This window comes from Bactrocera dorsalis, chromosome 1 (assembly GCF_023373825.1).
Source record: "Bactrocera dorsalis isolate Fly_Bdor chromosome 1, ASM2337382v1, whole genome shotgun sequence".
Lineage (NCBI taxonomy): Eukaryota > Metazoa > Arthropoda > Insecta > Diptera > Tephritidae > Bactrocera > Bactrocera dorsalis.
The window spans coordinates 103,010,212-103,026,427 of NC_064303.1; the positions used below are offsets into that span (position 1 = coordinate 103,010,212).

Consider the following 16,216-nt stretch of genomic DNA (forward strand, 5'->3'; position numbering starts at 1 on the left):
CACTATAGGATATATATACATATATATTCTTTTTATGGCTGAAAATTAAGTGATAGTAAATAACCGCTTTAGTTCAATTATATTTAGAATTACTCGAACCAAGACACTCATTAACAGTGCGCACACTTTCCAAGAATTCGTCCTTCTATTTGGTACGTTTACTGAGATAACTTTCAACTAAAAGTCACTTCTCAAACTCCAACAACACAACAGTTTGTCCTTTTTACAGCACAAGACAGCATAAATACAATATTTTAGCGCACTCCAAAATCAAAACTAAGCCACTTATAGTAGCAACAACAACAACAACTTATATCACATCCGTTAGGTGCCTCTTCCCAATCAATAGTTACATAACTGTCGCCTATTGTCATTGTTGAGATAAACTCATTATGGCACCTAATTGTCACATTTACGTGAATTTATTGACACTTTCGAAATAAAAAGGATCAAGAGCGGCAAGGACAGTCCGACGTACAAACATACAGAAGGACAATGTAAACATTTGTTGTTGCTATCGAACTGTTTTTACAGGTAAACACCCGTACTTACATAAATTTCGAACTCGGAAAAGGTAGCGCTCGCTAACTGATGCGTATCATAATTACTCCGTGCGTTTGTGTTTACTTGTCTACATACAATGCAGTAGTACAAACTTACGCACACGTACAAGAATTATTGTTGAATCCGGGCAAAGAGATATGGACCGATGGTTGACATTTATGACTTTCGCCTTATCTTAATAAGCGTTTAATCGACGTACAAGAGAACGTGTTAAAAGGATGTAAGAAAAGTAAATATTTATGGAGCACTTATCTGCAACGCACTCACCCAACACTACAGTTGAACCAATTTCAAGGTCCGAAACACAAGAATGTCTAAATATACAGTTTAGTTTTTTTTATTACAAAAACATTTCGTTAGAGAATGTGCTGTGTTGAAGAATATTTCGAAAATACTCTTTTCTGAGGCTGTAAGTCCGAATTCTAAATCAAAGTCTGGGACTGTTGTCTTCAAGAATATACAGGGGTTGTCCGTAATAGGACTGCTTTTCTTCCGCCGCGACTGTACTTCAGAGCATGCGTGCACCGACTGGATTCGGTTGAAGGCGTTCCTAGTGTGAAACTCGATAAATGGTCTTTTTCGGTGGCACCAGGCCTTTTTGGAGGTCCAGGAAGAGATCGCTGATAAAGACCGTGCGGGGAGACCTTCGGCTTCGACAAACACGGACAACGTGACTCGTGTGCGCAAAGTTTTGAACTCAGACCGACGACTAAGTATTGTCCAGATATTAAATTTATCAAAATCTGTGGTTCATTTGACATTTTGTCGGAGCACTTGAGCATGCGCAATGGAAGTGTGCCAAGAAATTTTGTACTTTTGTGAAAGTGACCCCCAATTTTTTAATAATGTAATCACAGGTCATGGATCTTTGAGTATGAGACAAAGAGGCAATCTGTCGAGCATTTTGGGACGGCAGAGGGGATCCAAGCAGCATGTACCTTGGCTGTCAGGGCTACTCCGGAGAATGCCTTCCGTGACGCCTATAATGCTTGGAAATGGGAGCGCTGCATCGACATAGAAAGAGCTTATTTTGAAAGTTTTTAAAGATTTGTAACGATTGGTTCAATAAATTTTTTAAATCGCCTCAGTCCTATTACCGGACAAGCGCTTTACACTATTAATTGTGCGATTATGTCCGCTTTTTTGCCAAATAATTATCATTTGCAGAATTCATCGGGAAGACGCAAGAAGAGCTTGCTGCATTGGAAGTCACCTCCAAGCCATTTTAAAGCTACTACATGCAAAAAGCGGTCTCAATACCAGGAAAAGTATGAAAAAGTTATACTGCTCCATGACAACGCTCGGCTTTACCTTGCCACACCCGTCAAAACATACCTGGAAGCTCTTAAATTGGAAATCTTACCCCACCCACTGAAAAGCCAATAATCACGGGAAGAGATTAGTTTAAATGTATAATAGTTCCAGTTAACAGATATCGTCAGCGTATTTCGGGAAGTGATATCCCCGTCTGTAGAGGTTATTTCTTCGAAAACCGGTGGTAATATATACGATTTTTCTGGAATTTTGTGAGTGCTTGTGGCTAATTTCCCACCACAGTATTATTGGAAAAGACCCGGAATTTTCACAGTAAAGTTCTGTTAATAAGTAATCTAATAATGCTTCAAACAACAAATGCAGTTAGACGTTCTCTACTTGATAGAAAGTGTCTTGCTAAATTTTACAAAAATATTACTTGAATCTCTGAGTAATAAAATAATTTTTTTCTTTTTTAGATTTATTTATTTATTTCTGTTAAAAACACTTGCGTACAAATATTCATTTAAAGCGGACACATGACTCGCATTATATATATATTGTATATGTTTATTATAATACGCAAAACGTGATAGGTATGTATAAATATTTTATATGTATGTATGCATGTATGAAAATGTGTTTCAATAAACGATAATAGCTTTGTTTATTCATTAATAAAAAATAATAAAAATTATGGTTTATAGCCTTAAACAGTTTGCATATGTTTATGTAAAAATCACATTTAATTAAATTTAGTTGTTCATACATCTAAATATACACATTGTTATGCAATTTAGTTACATTTTAGCTTAAGGTAATGTTACTTGTAGATTTTGGTGTTAGTTATAATTATTTGAGAAATTTGTTAGATAATAAAAAAAAAAGAAAAAGGACACAAATACATTTGAGTATATTGCACAACTCTTTGAGTAATAGTTAGAGTAGTTGTCATGGGGATATTACGAACATATTTTTTAAAGCACGAATACGTAATTAAGATATCCTTATACAAATGGAATTTCATGTTTAAGGCAAAATTAATTCAACTGTTCAATTCATGTTGAAAAAATTATAGTAGGAAACGATATTGTTACACAGGCGCCTCGAGAGTTCAGCTCTTCTTCGCAATTTATACAAATTAAATTTTCTATGGAATGCAAAAATTACACGAATTGATATAAAATGCGTACATAATAATTTCTCCAAAAACTTGGCGCAACATGCCTGACATTATTTTGTATAAGAATTAAAGGATTTTATAAAAAAATTTTTGCCTTCTCACATTTATCTTCCACTAATTGTACAATAACTAATCAAAACTTAAGAACACGGACATCTTTAATAGAATGCTTTTATACTCTGTATAGTTATTCATATGTATATGGATTGGGTTTTGAAATACACTGATATGCAACTTTCTTATAAGAACAGATTGGAGCTTTTGACAAGCAAATTATGTCACTATTATAAAAATGATTAAATTGAAACAATTTTCATTCGCAGTTAAGACTTTTAATTTACTTTGATAAAATGTAAATATTGATAACTTGATAAAAAAAACCCATTGTTGTCTGCTTGCCTAAAATTCTTTACTCTTCTTTGTCTATTAAAAATAGTACGCTTAATTATTTTTTTGAATACTATAGTATTTTGAAAATATGTAAAATAATAATATAAAATTTCATTAAAATGCTGTTTATCTCAATATTTGTAAAATTGTTCATATTGTATGTAAAAATTTTGAAGAGTGACAAATAAAATATAAATGAAAGAGTAAAAAAATTAAAATAATTTAAAAAAAATAAAAATTAAAAAATGTATATATGTAGATTCATTCGCCAATTGTTGCGACCATTAGAGTAGCAGTAATTTTTAGTGCGCTACACATACACGGTCGAATATTTATAAATTTAAAGCGTCGTCGACGTAACTGTGCTTATGCCATGCACCAGTATAGTCGGTGGTAATTCGGCAGTCAACTCGGTAAGTAGCTCAATATAACGGGCACTGCGCTCTCTAAAGTCAGGTGTGCCTATTTGTGGTGGTGCAGCCAAATATATGAAGGAAACAGCAGTCTGATCGGAACGCTCTCGTATTATTTGATTGGCTCTGCAACGAAATGGATAAAAATAGTTCTAAGCTAACCGCACTTTTATCACATGTCAGTGTGCTATATATGTACAAATATATTCACAATGTATTGACAATTTTTTCCACTTGCAACATGCTGCACCTGAAGCTGAAAAATTTGAAAAATGGTCGTCGTCTCGCCCTCTAATATTAATATTAAACTATTCAAGCCATAATAATAAAACAAATTCTATAGGAACTCCTACAGACAGTGGGAAAACAGGTAAACTTGCATGATAACCACGCCCACTACCCTTCTAAAATCCCTATAAATCAATAAATAAATACGACAGAGATATTAAATTTTACATCTGAGATGGTACGGAAAGATTTTAAATGAACCGGTGTCAAATTTTGACGATGTAAGGGAACGGATGAATTTTTACCTAAATGTAGGCGGAGACATTTAGGTGAAAATTCATCCGTTCCCACGAATGTTGGGTCTACGTAACCGAAACGGACCGGATTTTTATTCGGGACTGTCAACTCGACATAATTCTGACGCTACTACAACAACAAGGTGAAAATCCATTTCTCAGGACCTACTGGACCGATTTCCTACGATTTTTCCCGAAAATATCGGTCAATCTGTGAGATATATTATTGAAATACGAGAAAATGTTTCTTTGATAATAATTGTGTTAAAAATGGGTTGAATTGGATAAATTCTTCCCTCAGCCTTATACATATATAAGTATTTTACCGGTTTTTATACTTTTAGCAATATTTATGAATTGTTTTTTTCACTTTTTTTACTGTTACAAATAACACTTCACGCGAAGTAAATAATAAAAACATATTTTAGTTGAATTTGAAACAAATCCATATTTTTTTCAGAACGTAAATTTAGTACTACTACTACTTTATTTTCCGTTGCTGCATATCACTATATGTGAATATATATTTATTAATTAGATTTTTCTACTCTGTAGATAACCATTTATGCTAATGAAGAAATGTATAAATAAAATTACTAACCTTTGCATATAGAGTAGTGAGCGATTGATATTTTCCTCAGTGATAACTTCATGGTCTTCATCGGCATGACTTGTGAATTGTTTCAGTATGCGCGAATGGCTTGTAAAGTCCGAATCGCTGTTCCATTCTTGAATCTGCAATAGTTAAATAAATGTAAATTAAATAATGACATATGCTTTTGCTTGCTACACCTAATTACCTCAATTATATCTGCTTCAATACGTAAACTCTTTAGTGATTGTTCCAGTTTCATTCTGGAAAAAGTATCCAATTGTGGCATTTGTGTGTCAAAAGAACTAATGGATAAAAATTTAAACATGTTAACTGAAAACAAATACAAAGAAGACGACACGGAGTTAAAATGCATACCTTATATTCGAATTTTCATTATTAGATTCGCAGAGAAAAACGCGCAAACGTAAATGTTTCCACTTGGCAAGCATATTTATTATCACGGCTAGCTGCATCATGAATAGTGAGACTACATCGAAAGGGTTATTTGAATTTGGATTAAAAACATTTATTGGCCAAACGTCTATATATCTTAAGTGTTTGCTCCTATTAAATAAAGCAAATTAGATTAATTTAAACTGCATATTTTTCACATTCTTACTTGGCAATAAAGTTTTTGTCCAAACGATGGAAGTGACGACACAAGCACAAGTTTTTCTTCATACGCAACACATCGCTCATAATCGCAACGTATTCGGCGACATCAATATGTTTCTCTTCACCATCACGACGTATTGGAAAGTTTTGAATTTCACCATGATTAAATCCTTCAGTTTTATAAGGCGAAGTGCCACTATAAAAGCATAAAAAATACTAAAATAATTGCAAAAAAATTAGGTGTAGGACTTACGCTTCGAAGAAATCCCTCGGCGTTTCACTGTCATAGAAACCTAAGATTATGGTATTCGGTTTCATTGCTCCTATACCGGATAAACGTATTAGATGTTGTACACCTTCACGTATGGATTTGGCTAATGTCACTTCAGCAAACGCCTTCACTTTCATATGATCAACGAAGGAGAGCCAATATTTATTTTCTTCGATCGTTGGATCTACGACGGCTGTATAGTCACCCACTTTCACATGTCCGATTACGTAGAGCCCACCCTTTTTCATGTCATTAACAAAATCGACAAGAGGGCAACATGAACGGGGCGATGATACTAGCAATAGCATTTGCGGGCGCCAGAATTTGACATGATCCTTTCGTGAATCCAACATTAACAAGTACTTGCGTACCTAGAAACGAAATAATTCCATATTTTTTTATTAAATTCTGTAAAAAAGCATTAACTTCGGTTACACAGAAGCTATAACACTCTATAAAATAAAAAATATCAATATAGGAACTTGATTTTGATCGGTCAACTTGTATGGCAACTATAACAGATAATAATCCACGACAACGACTTGATTTAATCGACCAATTTGTATGATATAGCTCCCGATATCAGCAGTTCCGACAAGTGAGCATATTCTTTTTGAGAAAATAACGTGTGTTACATTTAAGATCGATATCTCAAAAACTGAGGGAATAGTTGGCGTATTCGCAGACAGACGGACAAGGTTGAGCTCAGAAGTTTCCTTTTATTTTTATAATAAATATATATTAATTTTGTTTCTCCTCTCATACATACCTGATGAAACATGAGCGCTTGCGAAATGGAACCCCACTGTGCCCCCTGTGAAGCTGGCGAGAACAAGTGCAGCGCTATCACCAAAATTAAACATAAAATAATACTAGACGACGCATATATTGGATTTATCACGAACATCATAATGAGTGTGCCAAGCAGACCAATCAGACAGGTATGCCAAGTGAAATATTTGAAGAGCGGACGAAAATTCGGTGCACCAGTCAACTCGATGCCCAAACAAGCCAAATTGGTTGCCAAATACGAAAGCATAAATAATACTGAATTGACCTGTGCAATTGTATTCAATGAACCGATTAATAGAATGCATTCTACGAGCAACCAGCTTGTGAACACCGCCGCCACAGGATTACCCTTCCATGTGCCACGTAATACGAAATTCAAAAGCGAACCAAATACTTGATCTTTTGATAGTGCTTCCAATATACGGCTTGAACCAATTAGATTACTGAGACCAGTGGAAAATGTAGCTGTAAGTATGCCAATGGCTGTAAAGGGTGGCCAAAAGTTTACCGGCATAAGGAAGAGATAGTTATTTTGCATGGTTACGGCTGGTGTGGTAAATGCCATCAGGAATGACAATAAAATGTAAGAAACAAAAGTAAAGGAAACGGCCGATAAGGTGCCGGTTGGTATACTTCTGGATGGACTCTTCAATTCGCCCGACATATTTGCACCGGCCATGATGCCCGTCACACCAGCGAACAACACGCCAAATGTTGTGGCGAAATCAACCATTTTACCATTCGAGGTGTAATCTTCTACATAATGTGGATACAGATTGCCCATTAACGTATTACTGTCTAGACCAGTATATGGAAGTTTCGTCGTCTGATTATAGATGATATTTTCTTTAGGGCGATCAATCTGAAAAAAAAGATACATTAGCGATAGTACATTTTTGTAAAGAACAAAAATCAATTGATAATTTATTTATCAAATTAATGCATGTGTAGATAATTGTATACTTACTTCCTTTGGGCCTTCAGCCAGAAAACTTATATATGTGGCCAACAAACATATTGACACAATGCCCAAAATTAATACCGATGTCTTAGCAAAGAGTGCCGCGCCAATCAAACACACCACCAACATAGCTGTATTGATTATTGTGGAAAAAAGAAAACGCCACCACGTGCCATCAGGTAATAAGCCCTTATTGCCATGTGTAAAATATCCACCTTCGCCAAAGTTTTCCATCATGCCCTCGGTGCAACCAGATATAGCCATGGCACAACCAACAACATTGGCAAGGAAGAAAAGCGTACCAATCGAGCCGCCAAACTCTAGGCCTAAGGTACGACTTATCATGACTAAAAATGAGATAAAACATAGTTACAATAGTGTAATATGTAAAAATAAACAATTACTCACAATAGACGCCACCTCCTTCCACGGCACCGTTAGTGGATATTGCGCATACTGAAGCAACGGTAAACAAGAGAATTAAGTATGCGATAACAAATTGTAGTAGCGTCACATAAAGACCAGCATTGCCGACAATAAAGCCTAAAATTACAAACCATGGATACTATTTGTTCAACCAACCAAATAAGTAATTTTTAATAGATAATATACTATCTATTTGTTAACTAATCATCAAACTTAATCACATAAAATTTTTATAATTAATGACTCAGGAAAATGAAATGGTATATGCCCGCAAGTGTAGGTAGATTTACAAATACTTTAATGTCTTCAGTAAAAGTTCGTTATTTAGAAACATGTGTACATACACAATTACAGACAGCAAAATTTGAATAATTATTTTCAGCAAAGCCGCAATATTTGTCTAATTGCTTGCTGGCGTAGTTTTAAAATTATTTTGCTTTGTTGGAACATTTAACGGTAACATAATCTATTATCTTGCTTTCGAATAGCCAAAATTAGAATGTATATACTTTGTAAATATATGAACATAAATGTGTCTGTCCGCATCCGCCGTGGGGTAGCGTTTGAAATTGCGTTTTACCAATACACAACCGTTATACTGATTAACACCATGAAGAAGTTCCTTAAAGCTTTTATCTATCGAGAGGCAAGGTCAAACCGTCAAATGTATTTCCGCCATGAAAAGTAAAAATCATTAGCAGGCACAGAACTTATAAGTCTCTCCAATGCAAAATGATACATTCTAAAGTAATAAATTAACACAATTGGAACTATTCATATGCATACATTATATTATACATTTTTGAATGATGGTGATATAATGCATTTCATATTTCTACAAATATATTTATTTTTTGCTAATTAGAGCAATACAATGCAATATATAAAACATTATCACCTACTACTTAAAGGGTTTTCTTACATTTATTTGTTTTGCTGTTGTAACTTACAAACACATAAGTACACGAATAGTATCTACTCACCCACACGTATGAAGACCAAAGCACTGAACATTGACAATGCTACTGGGCTAAATACGCCTGCAAAAGTGCCCAGCGTGCGACCGCTTCGATCTGGATCCTGCATGCCAAACTCTACGTATCCATGAACATCCGCATTCGTAGGGGAATGTATACCTCTCCCGCCAACACTGCTATTGGTGGCTCCAAACAATGAACCAAAGGAACGAAACATTGAGGAAGCCCCACCACTACGATGTGAAGCAATTGGTGCCGTCTCATCACTTGCAGCGGTCTCACCACCACCGTTTCGCCTCTCAACTGGCTGCTGGTTCATCTCAATTATGCCAGCTACAGGTTCGTCAACGTCTGAACGCGACAATTTGTGTGTTTTGCTCACACGAACGCCCACAAAAAAATAAAATACCCAATTTTGGTCAGTAACTTACTGAACACAGTTTATTATAGGTCTAGGAAAATATTTCTAATAAAAGTATTTCGATTGGATGATACAAATACGCACAAAAAACGTATTCTTCACTGAAGCAAACAAAATTTATTAACTACCGTTTACTTGTTTCTTAACTTTATAACTAATACACGATTTTCTCCAATTTACATTATTTGAATTCTCTATTGAAGACACCACGAAATAGAAAACAGAAAAATACAAAGTATAATCTGGTTTATTCAAGTTGGAAACCGAACTGAATCATCAGCTGTCAGCAATTGAGCTGTTGGCGATGTTAAGAATGATGTGTGAAGGAGGAAAAAATAAAACAAAGAAGCAAAATAAACGAAAGAATCATAAACAAATAAAAAAAGCTGTCATTGGATTGTTTATGATTGTTAAGCCATTTTCCAACACTGTTTCCCACCGTATATTCATAAAAACCAATTATTTAAATATATTCTTATTATTATTGGTTTTATTATTTGAACAAATATTAATTGTTATTATTCCAATTTAAGAATGGACAAACTTCATAATTATTTAATCTCTGTTTAATTTACCGCTAGGTTTTATCAAATACTACTGATACATGTTACGTATATAAATTATATATATCTAATTTTCTAAGGTTAGTCCCTTTTGGGAAATTTGGAAATGTAGGTAAGGCATTGTGATCGTTATTGGTCGTCAACGCAAAACTAGTAACTAAACGTTTAGGGCAAAATTATTTACTTAAACACGATGACGTTGTTTACGTCAAGCTTTTCGAAAAATATCACCAGATCCATATGAGTATCGTCGCTCTTTGGGATTCGCTACCAATATTTCCTCATCAAATTGCGAAATTCGTTGCATTTTGGGTCGCATAATGCTACGTACATCATTCAAAGAAATATCCATATCCTTAAACGCATTCAATATGAAAACAGCTAAGATTACTACAAAGAAGCCGCACACGTCGCCTAATATATCTTCAAAACGCATATGTGTGAATTCTTTAAATAGTATTGCAGAGGCTGTTATCACAAGGGACGTGAACATAACATAATACACCGGTGTCACTATGCCTGTGTTGAAAACATCCAAAGCTTTGTTTAAATAATTCATTTGAATAGCGATGAATGTAACAGTTACACATATCAGGAACCATGGCATCCAAGTCTTGAAATCGTTACCTGTGCCATTTAAGGTATCTCGAATCGCCAGTCCAAGCGCTTTGCACGACATTACAGTTAAAGAACCGATGCCTGAGCAAAGGTATATATACACCGTAACATTCGAATGTCCATATCGAGGAGCAATGAAAAGCGCAACATATACTGTTGAGCCAAGTATACAAAGCACGTAGAAAATGAAGCCTGGATCTTGTAATTTTTCAAATAGCACCTCTAAGTTTTCAACCTCTTTTTCTTTTGGTGAATGTATTACGATGATGGTAGATCCCAAGATGCATAAAAGGCAACCAATTTTTCCCAAAAGATTAAGTTTCTCATTTAAAAATTTCGATGCCATTACTGCTGATATAATCACACTTAAAGCACCTAATGGTGTTACAAGCGAAGCAGGAGCGAAAGCGTAAGCTGCGAAATTTGCGCCCTCCCCGAGTGCCACTATAAATAGAATTTTTGAAGTCGCTTTCATATTTATTAAAATATTTAAATAATTACTTGTTAATAAACCAGCCCACCAAATCCACTCTTTTAAATATCCATATCCACCAGCAGCTGCCCGCATCTCACCCTGTCTATTTAAACGCATCAGAGCTTTCTTCTTTATTATGAAACTGGATCCGATAAAAAAGCAAGAACTAATTGCTAACCCCACTCCAATGTAGAAGTCAACCTGGGAGTATAACTCAGACAACAATGGCATTTGGCTTGTTGAAGGTATAGAATTACTGCCATATCCGACCGCAGTTCCAATCGGTTCACTACTCATTTCCGTAGGTTTTATATCGTTGAATATTTTTACTTTAATTAGAATTTTCTTAAAAGAAAAATCTCAAGATATCACTTAATAATAAATTTAGTTGAAGAACACTTGAATAACTAAATTATGATAGGAGGATGACTCAGATTAAGCAAAACACGAAAATCACGAATTGAGATGAATGTTATCAATAAAAACAAATGTTACCAGACCTAAAAGATTACTTAAACCGAAACATTTCAGTTTTTTAAAACAATCTTGAAAACGCAATGTTTAAATTTCATTTGTTAGCATTTGATAAATTATGAACTATTATTAATAATACATGAAAAGAGCTATTTAAATTAACTTTGTTAAGGTACTTTAACATTACATAAACATTTTTAAATTCTGGCCACACTTGTTTACATCATTCAGCTGTGTTATCTTGGTCTTCCGTTGTGTATTTTGTTTCGCGTCACACAATCATTTTTTTGGAAGTAGCTAAGTGAAAAAGTTATGAATTTTCAGACAAGTTGCTGTCGCATTTGCTTAAAAAGTGAGTTGTTAATGTCTATATACCTTTACAGCCCCACTTTTCCATTGAGGCCTATTGAAATAGTAGAAAAGTTGAATATATTCAAGGTTGGTGGCTTGCGTTCAACTTTACCCACGAACTGAAATGGACCACATATAAATAAATTTTTACTCGATTTCTTTTGTAGTATGATGAAACATTGCCCACGCTCCTATGTCAGTCATGTTTGTACCGACTACTGGACGCATATAACTTGCAACAACTTGCTGAAGCATCCGAACGCCGATTACGTGAATATATAGGGAATGGCACTGCTAGTGGCAGCCTGGGGATATGTGGAATTAGCTCAAATACAATGTGAAATTAAATTGATTCACTATCATATCTATCAATTGATAAATTCAATTTAATTTCAACAGAAATCAGGACTCCTCATGCTTTTCTTCAACTGCACCAATTGGCGATACCTGCAAGGATGTTGGTGGTACTTCTGCTATTTATAGCAATATTTGCGACATGTTCGAACGCAGTAATATGCAGTCGAATAATGAAGTAATTAACGATAAAGTGTGCGCAGTGGCGGGCGAAGACATGCTAAATGATATCGAAATTGACGTCAGCAGTTTGACACGATCTGAAGCCAATGAGGATACATTGAATGAAGTTTTCGCAATCAAACATACGCAGTTTTGTTTAAATAGAGAAAACAACTTGAAAACCGACGTTACTAGGGACCTAGCTAATTCGGTAATTTTTGCTTGTTTCGTACACAAAACTCGCAATGATATGATTTATATAATTTAGCCACCTTCCAAGGCCAATATCGATGTGCCATTGAACGAAAAGCGTTTGGAATGCAGTAAACATTCTAAAAACTCCAACCTCGTTGAAATAACCAAATTGCAATCAAGGGAAAAAACTTTCCATTGCAAGGTATGTGTTAATTTTTTTAAATATAGCGACAATATGTAATTTAGAGTAATTACAGTAGTAAAGTTATACTATATATAATATAAAAATTTATTCAAGCCTTCTACGTGTTTTAATAAAATGTCATAAACATTTTTTCGTATAAAATTTTATGACAAAGAAAATACTTACATACATATGTATATTATCTAAAGCTACTACATTGCTCATATGGTATTTTGCTAGTATTTGGTGACACACATATGGTATTTGTACCATATATGGTATTGTTACTACATGTCTGTCTCAGGTATTAATGATCATATATTAAAAATATTCGATCTAATTATATTGCACACAATAAGTACAAAATTTTGGGCGTTAAAATATTTTTTCTTTTGTACTAATAACGCCGTAATTTCTTAAACAACAATCGCAAGAATACAGCACCAAAGTACATAATTGCAATTGCAATGAAGTAACAGCCATAAATAAAAAATTGCTCACGTGGGCCTAGACCATAACCCGTATCCGTCACCACTACGAGTGTGAGAATTGTCTGTAACACAAGAGCAGCTAGTGCGTTAATGCCAAAAATCAAGCCAAAACTATCGTCAGACAAATTCTCTGCCACAATCGCACTAGCAGTAGTTATAACGAAGAAATATGAAATACCAAAAAGTATATACATAACATATGCAACCCAAACAGAATTTGTTAGCGACGAAATGATTGTGAAAGTCCCCATAAAAAGCGAACAGACAGTCAATATCCACATATGCCACTTTTTATGATGGCTAGTGTTAGCGATTCCAGCCAACATAGCGCTGCCAGCACCCAAAAGAGTTACAGTTGCTTCGACCGCGCCATTGTAAAAACTTTCATGACTTGGATCTATTTCCTTCCACAGAAATTGCACATAAGAAATCACCTGCACTTGTCCGCATGTGGCCATAGCCCACCAGAAACTCCAACGAATCACGGTTCGATTAGTATACGCACTCACTATGTGATTCACAATTAATTCATACGCATTAAACCATGAAAACTTTGGCGATACAGTAGTTATGTCACTGGAAGTGGATGTGATATCAGCAGCTATGCCATTTTTTGGTAAAACTAAAGTTGTTAAATAATTAAAAAAATAATTGTGTTCAATTGTGCATAAAAGTTGTATTGTAGAACTCACCTTCCGTTTGTATAGTAAGCGCTACCGAATTATGCTTTGTTCTAACGTCTGTAAGTTCAGTACTTGGATTTGTGTAAAAATACAAACTTCTATGTACTGGTGGCAAAAGTAAAGCAATTAAAAGCGAAACAATTTGTGAACCGAATGAGAAATAATGCAGGCCCTTGTAATCCATAATTTCGGCAGAAACCAAAATTTGCGCTAAAACTCCAGCTAAAAATTTTCCACATAAAATCGCCGAACGCGTATGGCCGGTAACAATTTGATATCGCTCTTTATCCACTTTGGCATAAATATATGTGTAATACGCAACCTCGGTGGCCATAAAAGTGCCGTAAAATACTTGTCCCACTTGTAGCTCCCATATTTTATCTGTCCACAAGAGAATTGCGAAGAGTATTATACCTGAGCATGCGGATACGATAATGATCGGTTTGTATCGAAGTATGTCCGTTATTAGGAAAAAAATAGCTAGTTGTGCCAGCACAGCGTAAGTACCAAATGGATAAATTTCTTTATTAACCTGCTCAGCAGTGATATTATGCCACGGACCGCTCAAGTATTCGGTAACAAACGGTTCTGATGGGCGAAACTCTCGAAAAAATCCAAAAACCCATAACAACAATGAGATACGTAACCACGCTTGCATCTTAAGTGCGTTGAGTGACCGCCAAATGTTTGTCAGCAACTAAATAAAAATAAATAACATCGAATTACGCTAACACCTGCAGCAGCAACAACACGCTTCGCTCAACTAATATGCGCAAACATGTCAGATCTCGTGCAATGCCAAGGCGTCAATTAACCATACTTTATCACAGCTATCAAAGCAATTAAAATCAGAATTGCTGATTAAATAAGTGATTACTACACATTCGGCATCACTCAGCTGATACGTGGCGTAAAGACAATACGAGTGTAAAGCGGCACAATGTCAGTACATCTTTCTGTAAAAAACTAAGCTAACATTTGTAAATAAACTGATATACATATGTACATACATATGTAAGTGAGAATAAAAGATTCGACTGATCAGAGTGACAAATAAAGTGTTCAATCTTTCCGCAAAACAATCGCATAAAACACATTCCAATACAAAAAATGCCTTCGTTAATTTATTATATCATCAGTTAGCAAAAAGTTTTGCATTTATAAGTAAACAATAAGAATTCATTGCAAGAACTGAAGTACATACATACTTACATACATATAAACACAACTTAAAACACGTTTAAAAAACTGAATTTTTTTGTTTTGACTTTTAATATCTCGTAGCAATGTCCACGACAGTTTAAGCAATCTAGCAATTTACTTATACACCAGCGTACACATAGCGGCGAAAAGCGTTTTCAATGTGAAATTTGTGCAAATTTCTTTACCACATCCAGCAATTTGAAGGCACACAAGGCAACACATTTAGAGCAACGTGAATACCTTTGTGGCCAATGCAATCGAGACTTTAAAACACTGCGTGAATTGCGCCGTCACGAACCTGTGCATAAAACGATAAAGGACAATGTGTGTGGAAAGTGTCAGAAGGCATTCACAAAACGGAGTTATCTAATGGAGCACATTGCGGCGATGCATCGAGACATGCGCCGGCACAAGTGTGCCGATTGTGGCAAATCATTTGGCAGGCGATCAAATTTGGTTTCCCACATACGGTAATTTAATTTCAGATACAAGTTGCTGAGATGTTTTATTTGATCATTTTCTTTTAGTATTCACTCAGGTGAAAAGCCTTTCCAATGCAAATTTTGTGAATGGAAATTTAATCAATCATCCACCTTGGCCCGCCATATGAAAAAACACTCTTCTAAAAGGTATAGCAAAAATCATATTTCTTACGCACAAACTTAATTATAAATAAGTCGTTTTATATTACAAATTTATACATAAATGTATATTGCTTTTATCTTTTTTCTAGCGAAAAACTCAACTTTAATTTTAAAACTACAGAGTTAAAAAAATCAACACTGGTAGACATCTTGCGAACACCCGAAGCGATTGCACCGGACGCCGTTGACATGGATGATATAGATATTAACGCTCAGAGCAACTTTAACGTTCTAAATAATTTATCCAGTTTGAGTGACATACATTGCATGAGCAACGACGGCTTAAATACCGAACTTGAAAGCACAGCAATTACCGAAGTTGGTGACGAAAAGGAGGCATTACAAAATAATGGAGGATATGACTTTACGAAGAACGACATTTTGGATTTCTCGACAAATCATGTAGTTTGTTAGTTACATGCAACTGATGGTA

At 35.0% G+C, this 16,216-nt stretch overlaps 4 protein-coding genes across 4 annotated transcripts; 1 reads left to right on the plus strand and 3 right to left on the minus strand.

Annotated features, from left to right (window-relative positions):
• Window positions 1–2,460: 2,460 nt before the first annotated feature.
• LOC105231206 (solute carrier family 12 member 9) lies at window positions 2,461–9,727 on the minus strand. The gene is made up of 10 exons (XM_011212373.4): window positions 8,972–9,727; window positions 7,971–8,105; window positions 7,569–7,909; window positions 6,579–7,463; window positions 5,792–6,180; window positions 5,543–5,734; window positions 5,299–5,487; window positions 5,129–5,225; window positions 4,930–5,063; window positions 2,461–3,930 (listed from the first exon to the last, which is right to left on the minus strand). The coding sequence occupies exons 1-10, from the start codon at window positions 9,282–9,284 to the stop codon at window positions 3,732–3,734; spliced, it is 2,874 nt and encodes a 957-aa protein (XP_011210675.2). The 5' UTR covers window positions 9,285–9,727; the 3' UTR covers window positions 2,461–3,731.
• Window positions 9,728–9,867: 140 nt separating this feature from the next.
• Window positions 9,868–11,496, minus strand: LOC105231204 (magnesium transporter NIPA2). Its single transcript, XM_011212371.4, has 2 exons — window positions 11,069–11,496; window positions 9,868–11,011 (listed from the first exon to the last, which is right to left on the minus strand). The coding sequence occupies exons 1-2, from the start codon at window positions 11,337–11,339 to the stop codon at window positions 10,158–10,160; spliced, it is 1,125 nt and encodes a 374-aa protein (XP_011210673.1). The 5' UTR covers window positions 11,340–11,496; the 3' UTR covers window positions 9,868–10,157.
• A 308-nt stretch (window positions 11,497–11,804) lies between these two features.
• On the plus strand, window positions 11,805–16,197 carry LOC105231205 (zinc finger protein 182). Its single transcript, XM_019992072.3, has 7 exons — window positions 11,805–11,954; window positions 12,035–12,204; window positions 12,267–12,594; window positions 12,652–12,780; window positions 15,221–15,609; window positions 15,667–15,768; window positions 15,873–16,197. The coding sequence occupies exons 1-7, from the start codon at window positions 11,829–11,831 to the stop codon at window positions 16,195–16,197; spliced, it is 1,569 nt and encodes a 522-aa protein (XP_019847631.2). The 5' UTR covers window positions 11,805–11,828.
• LOC105231203 (thiamine transporter 1) lies at window positions 12,947–14,889 on the minus strand. Its single transcript, XM_011212370.4, has 2 exons — window positions 13,946–14,889; window positions 12,947–13,875 (listed from the first exon to the last, which is right to left on the minus strand). Exons 1-2 carry the CDS (start codon window positions 14,592–14,594, stop codon window positions 13,160–13,162), a joined length of 1,365 nt encoding a protein of 454 aa, XP_011210672.2. The 5' UTR covers window positions 14,595–14,889; the 3' UTR covers window positions 12,947–13,159.
• Window positions 16,198–16,216: the final 19 nt, after the last annotated feature.

Coding starts and splice junctions, on each gene's coding strand:
- LOC105231206 (XM_011212373.4), bottom strand. CDS start 9,284: ATGAACCAGCAGCCAGTTGAGAGGCGAAACGGTGGTGGTGAGACCGCT. Junction 5,488..5,542: donor GACAAAAACTTTATTGCCAA/GTAAGAATGTGA, acceptor TTTATTTAATAG/GAGCAAACACTTAAGATATA. Junction 3,931..4,929: donor TCACTACTCTATATGCAAAG/GTTAGTAATTTT, acceptor ATTTCGTTGCAG/AGCCAATCAAATAATACGAG.
- LOC105231204 (XM_011212371.4), bottom strand. CDS start 11,339: ATGAGTAGTGAACCGATTGGAACTGCGGTCGGATATGGCAGTAATTCT. Junction 11,012..11,068: donor GTGGGCTGGTTTATTAACAA/GTAATTATTTAA, acceptor TTCTATTTATAG/TGGCACTCGGGGAGGGCGCA.
- LOC105231205 (XM_019992072.3), top strand. CDS start 11,829: ATGAATTTTCAGACAAGTTGCTGTCGCATTTGCTTAAAAAGTGAGTTG. Junction 15,610..15,666: donor AATTTGGTTTCCCACATACG/GTAATTTAATTT, acceptor ATTTTCTTTTAG/TATTCACTCAGGTGAAAAGC. Junction 15,769..15,872: donor AAAAAACACTCTTCTAAAAG/GTATAGCAAAAA, acceptor TCTTTTTTCTAG/CGAAAAACTCAACTTTAATT.
- LOC105231203 (XM_011212370.4), bottom strand. CDS start 14,594: ATGCAAGCGTGGTTACGTATCTCATTGTTGTTATGGGTTTTTGGATTT. Junction 13,876..13,945: donor GCTTACTATACAAACGGAAG/GTGAGTTCTACA, acceptor TAACAACTTTAG/TTTTACCAAAAAATGGCATA.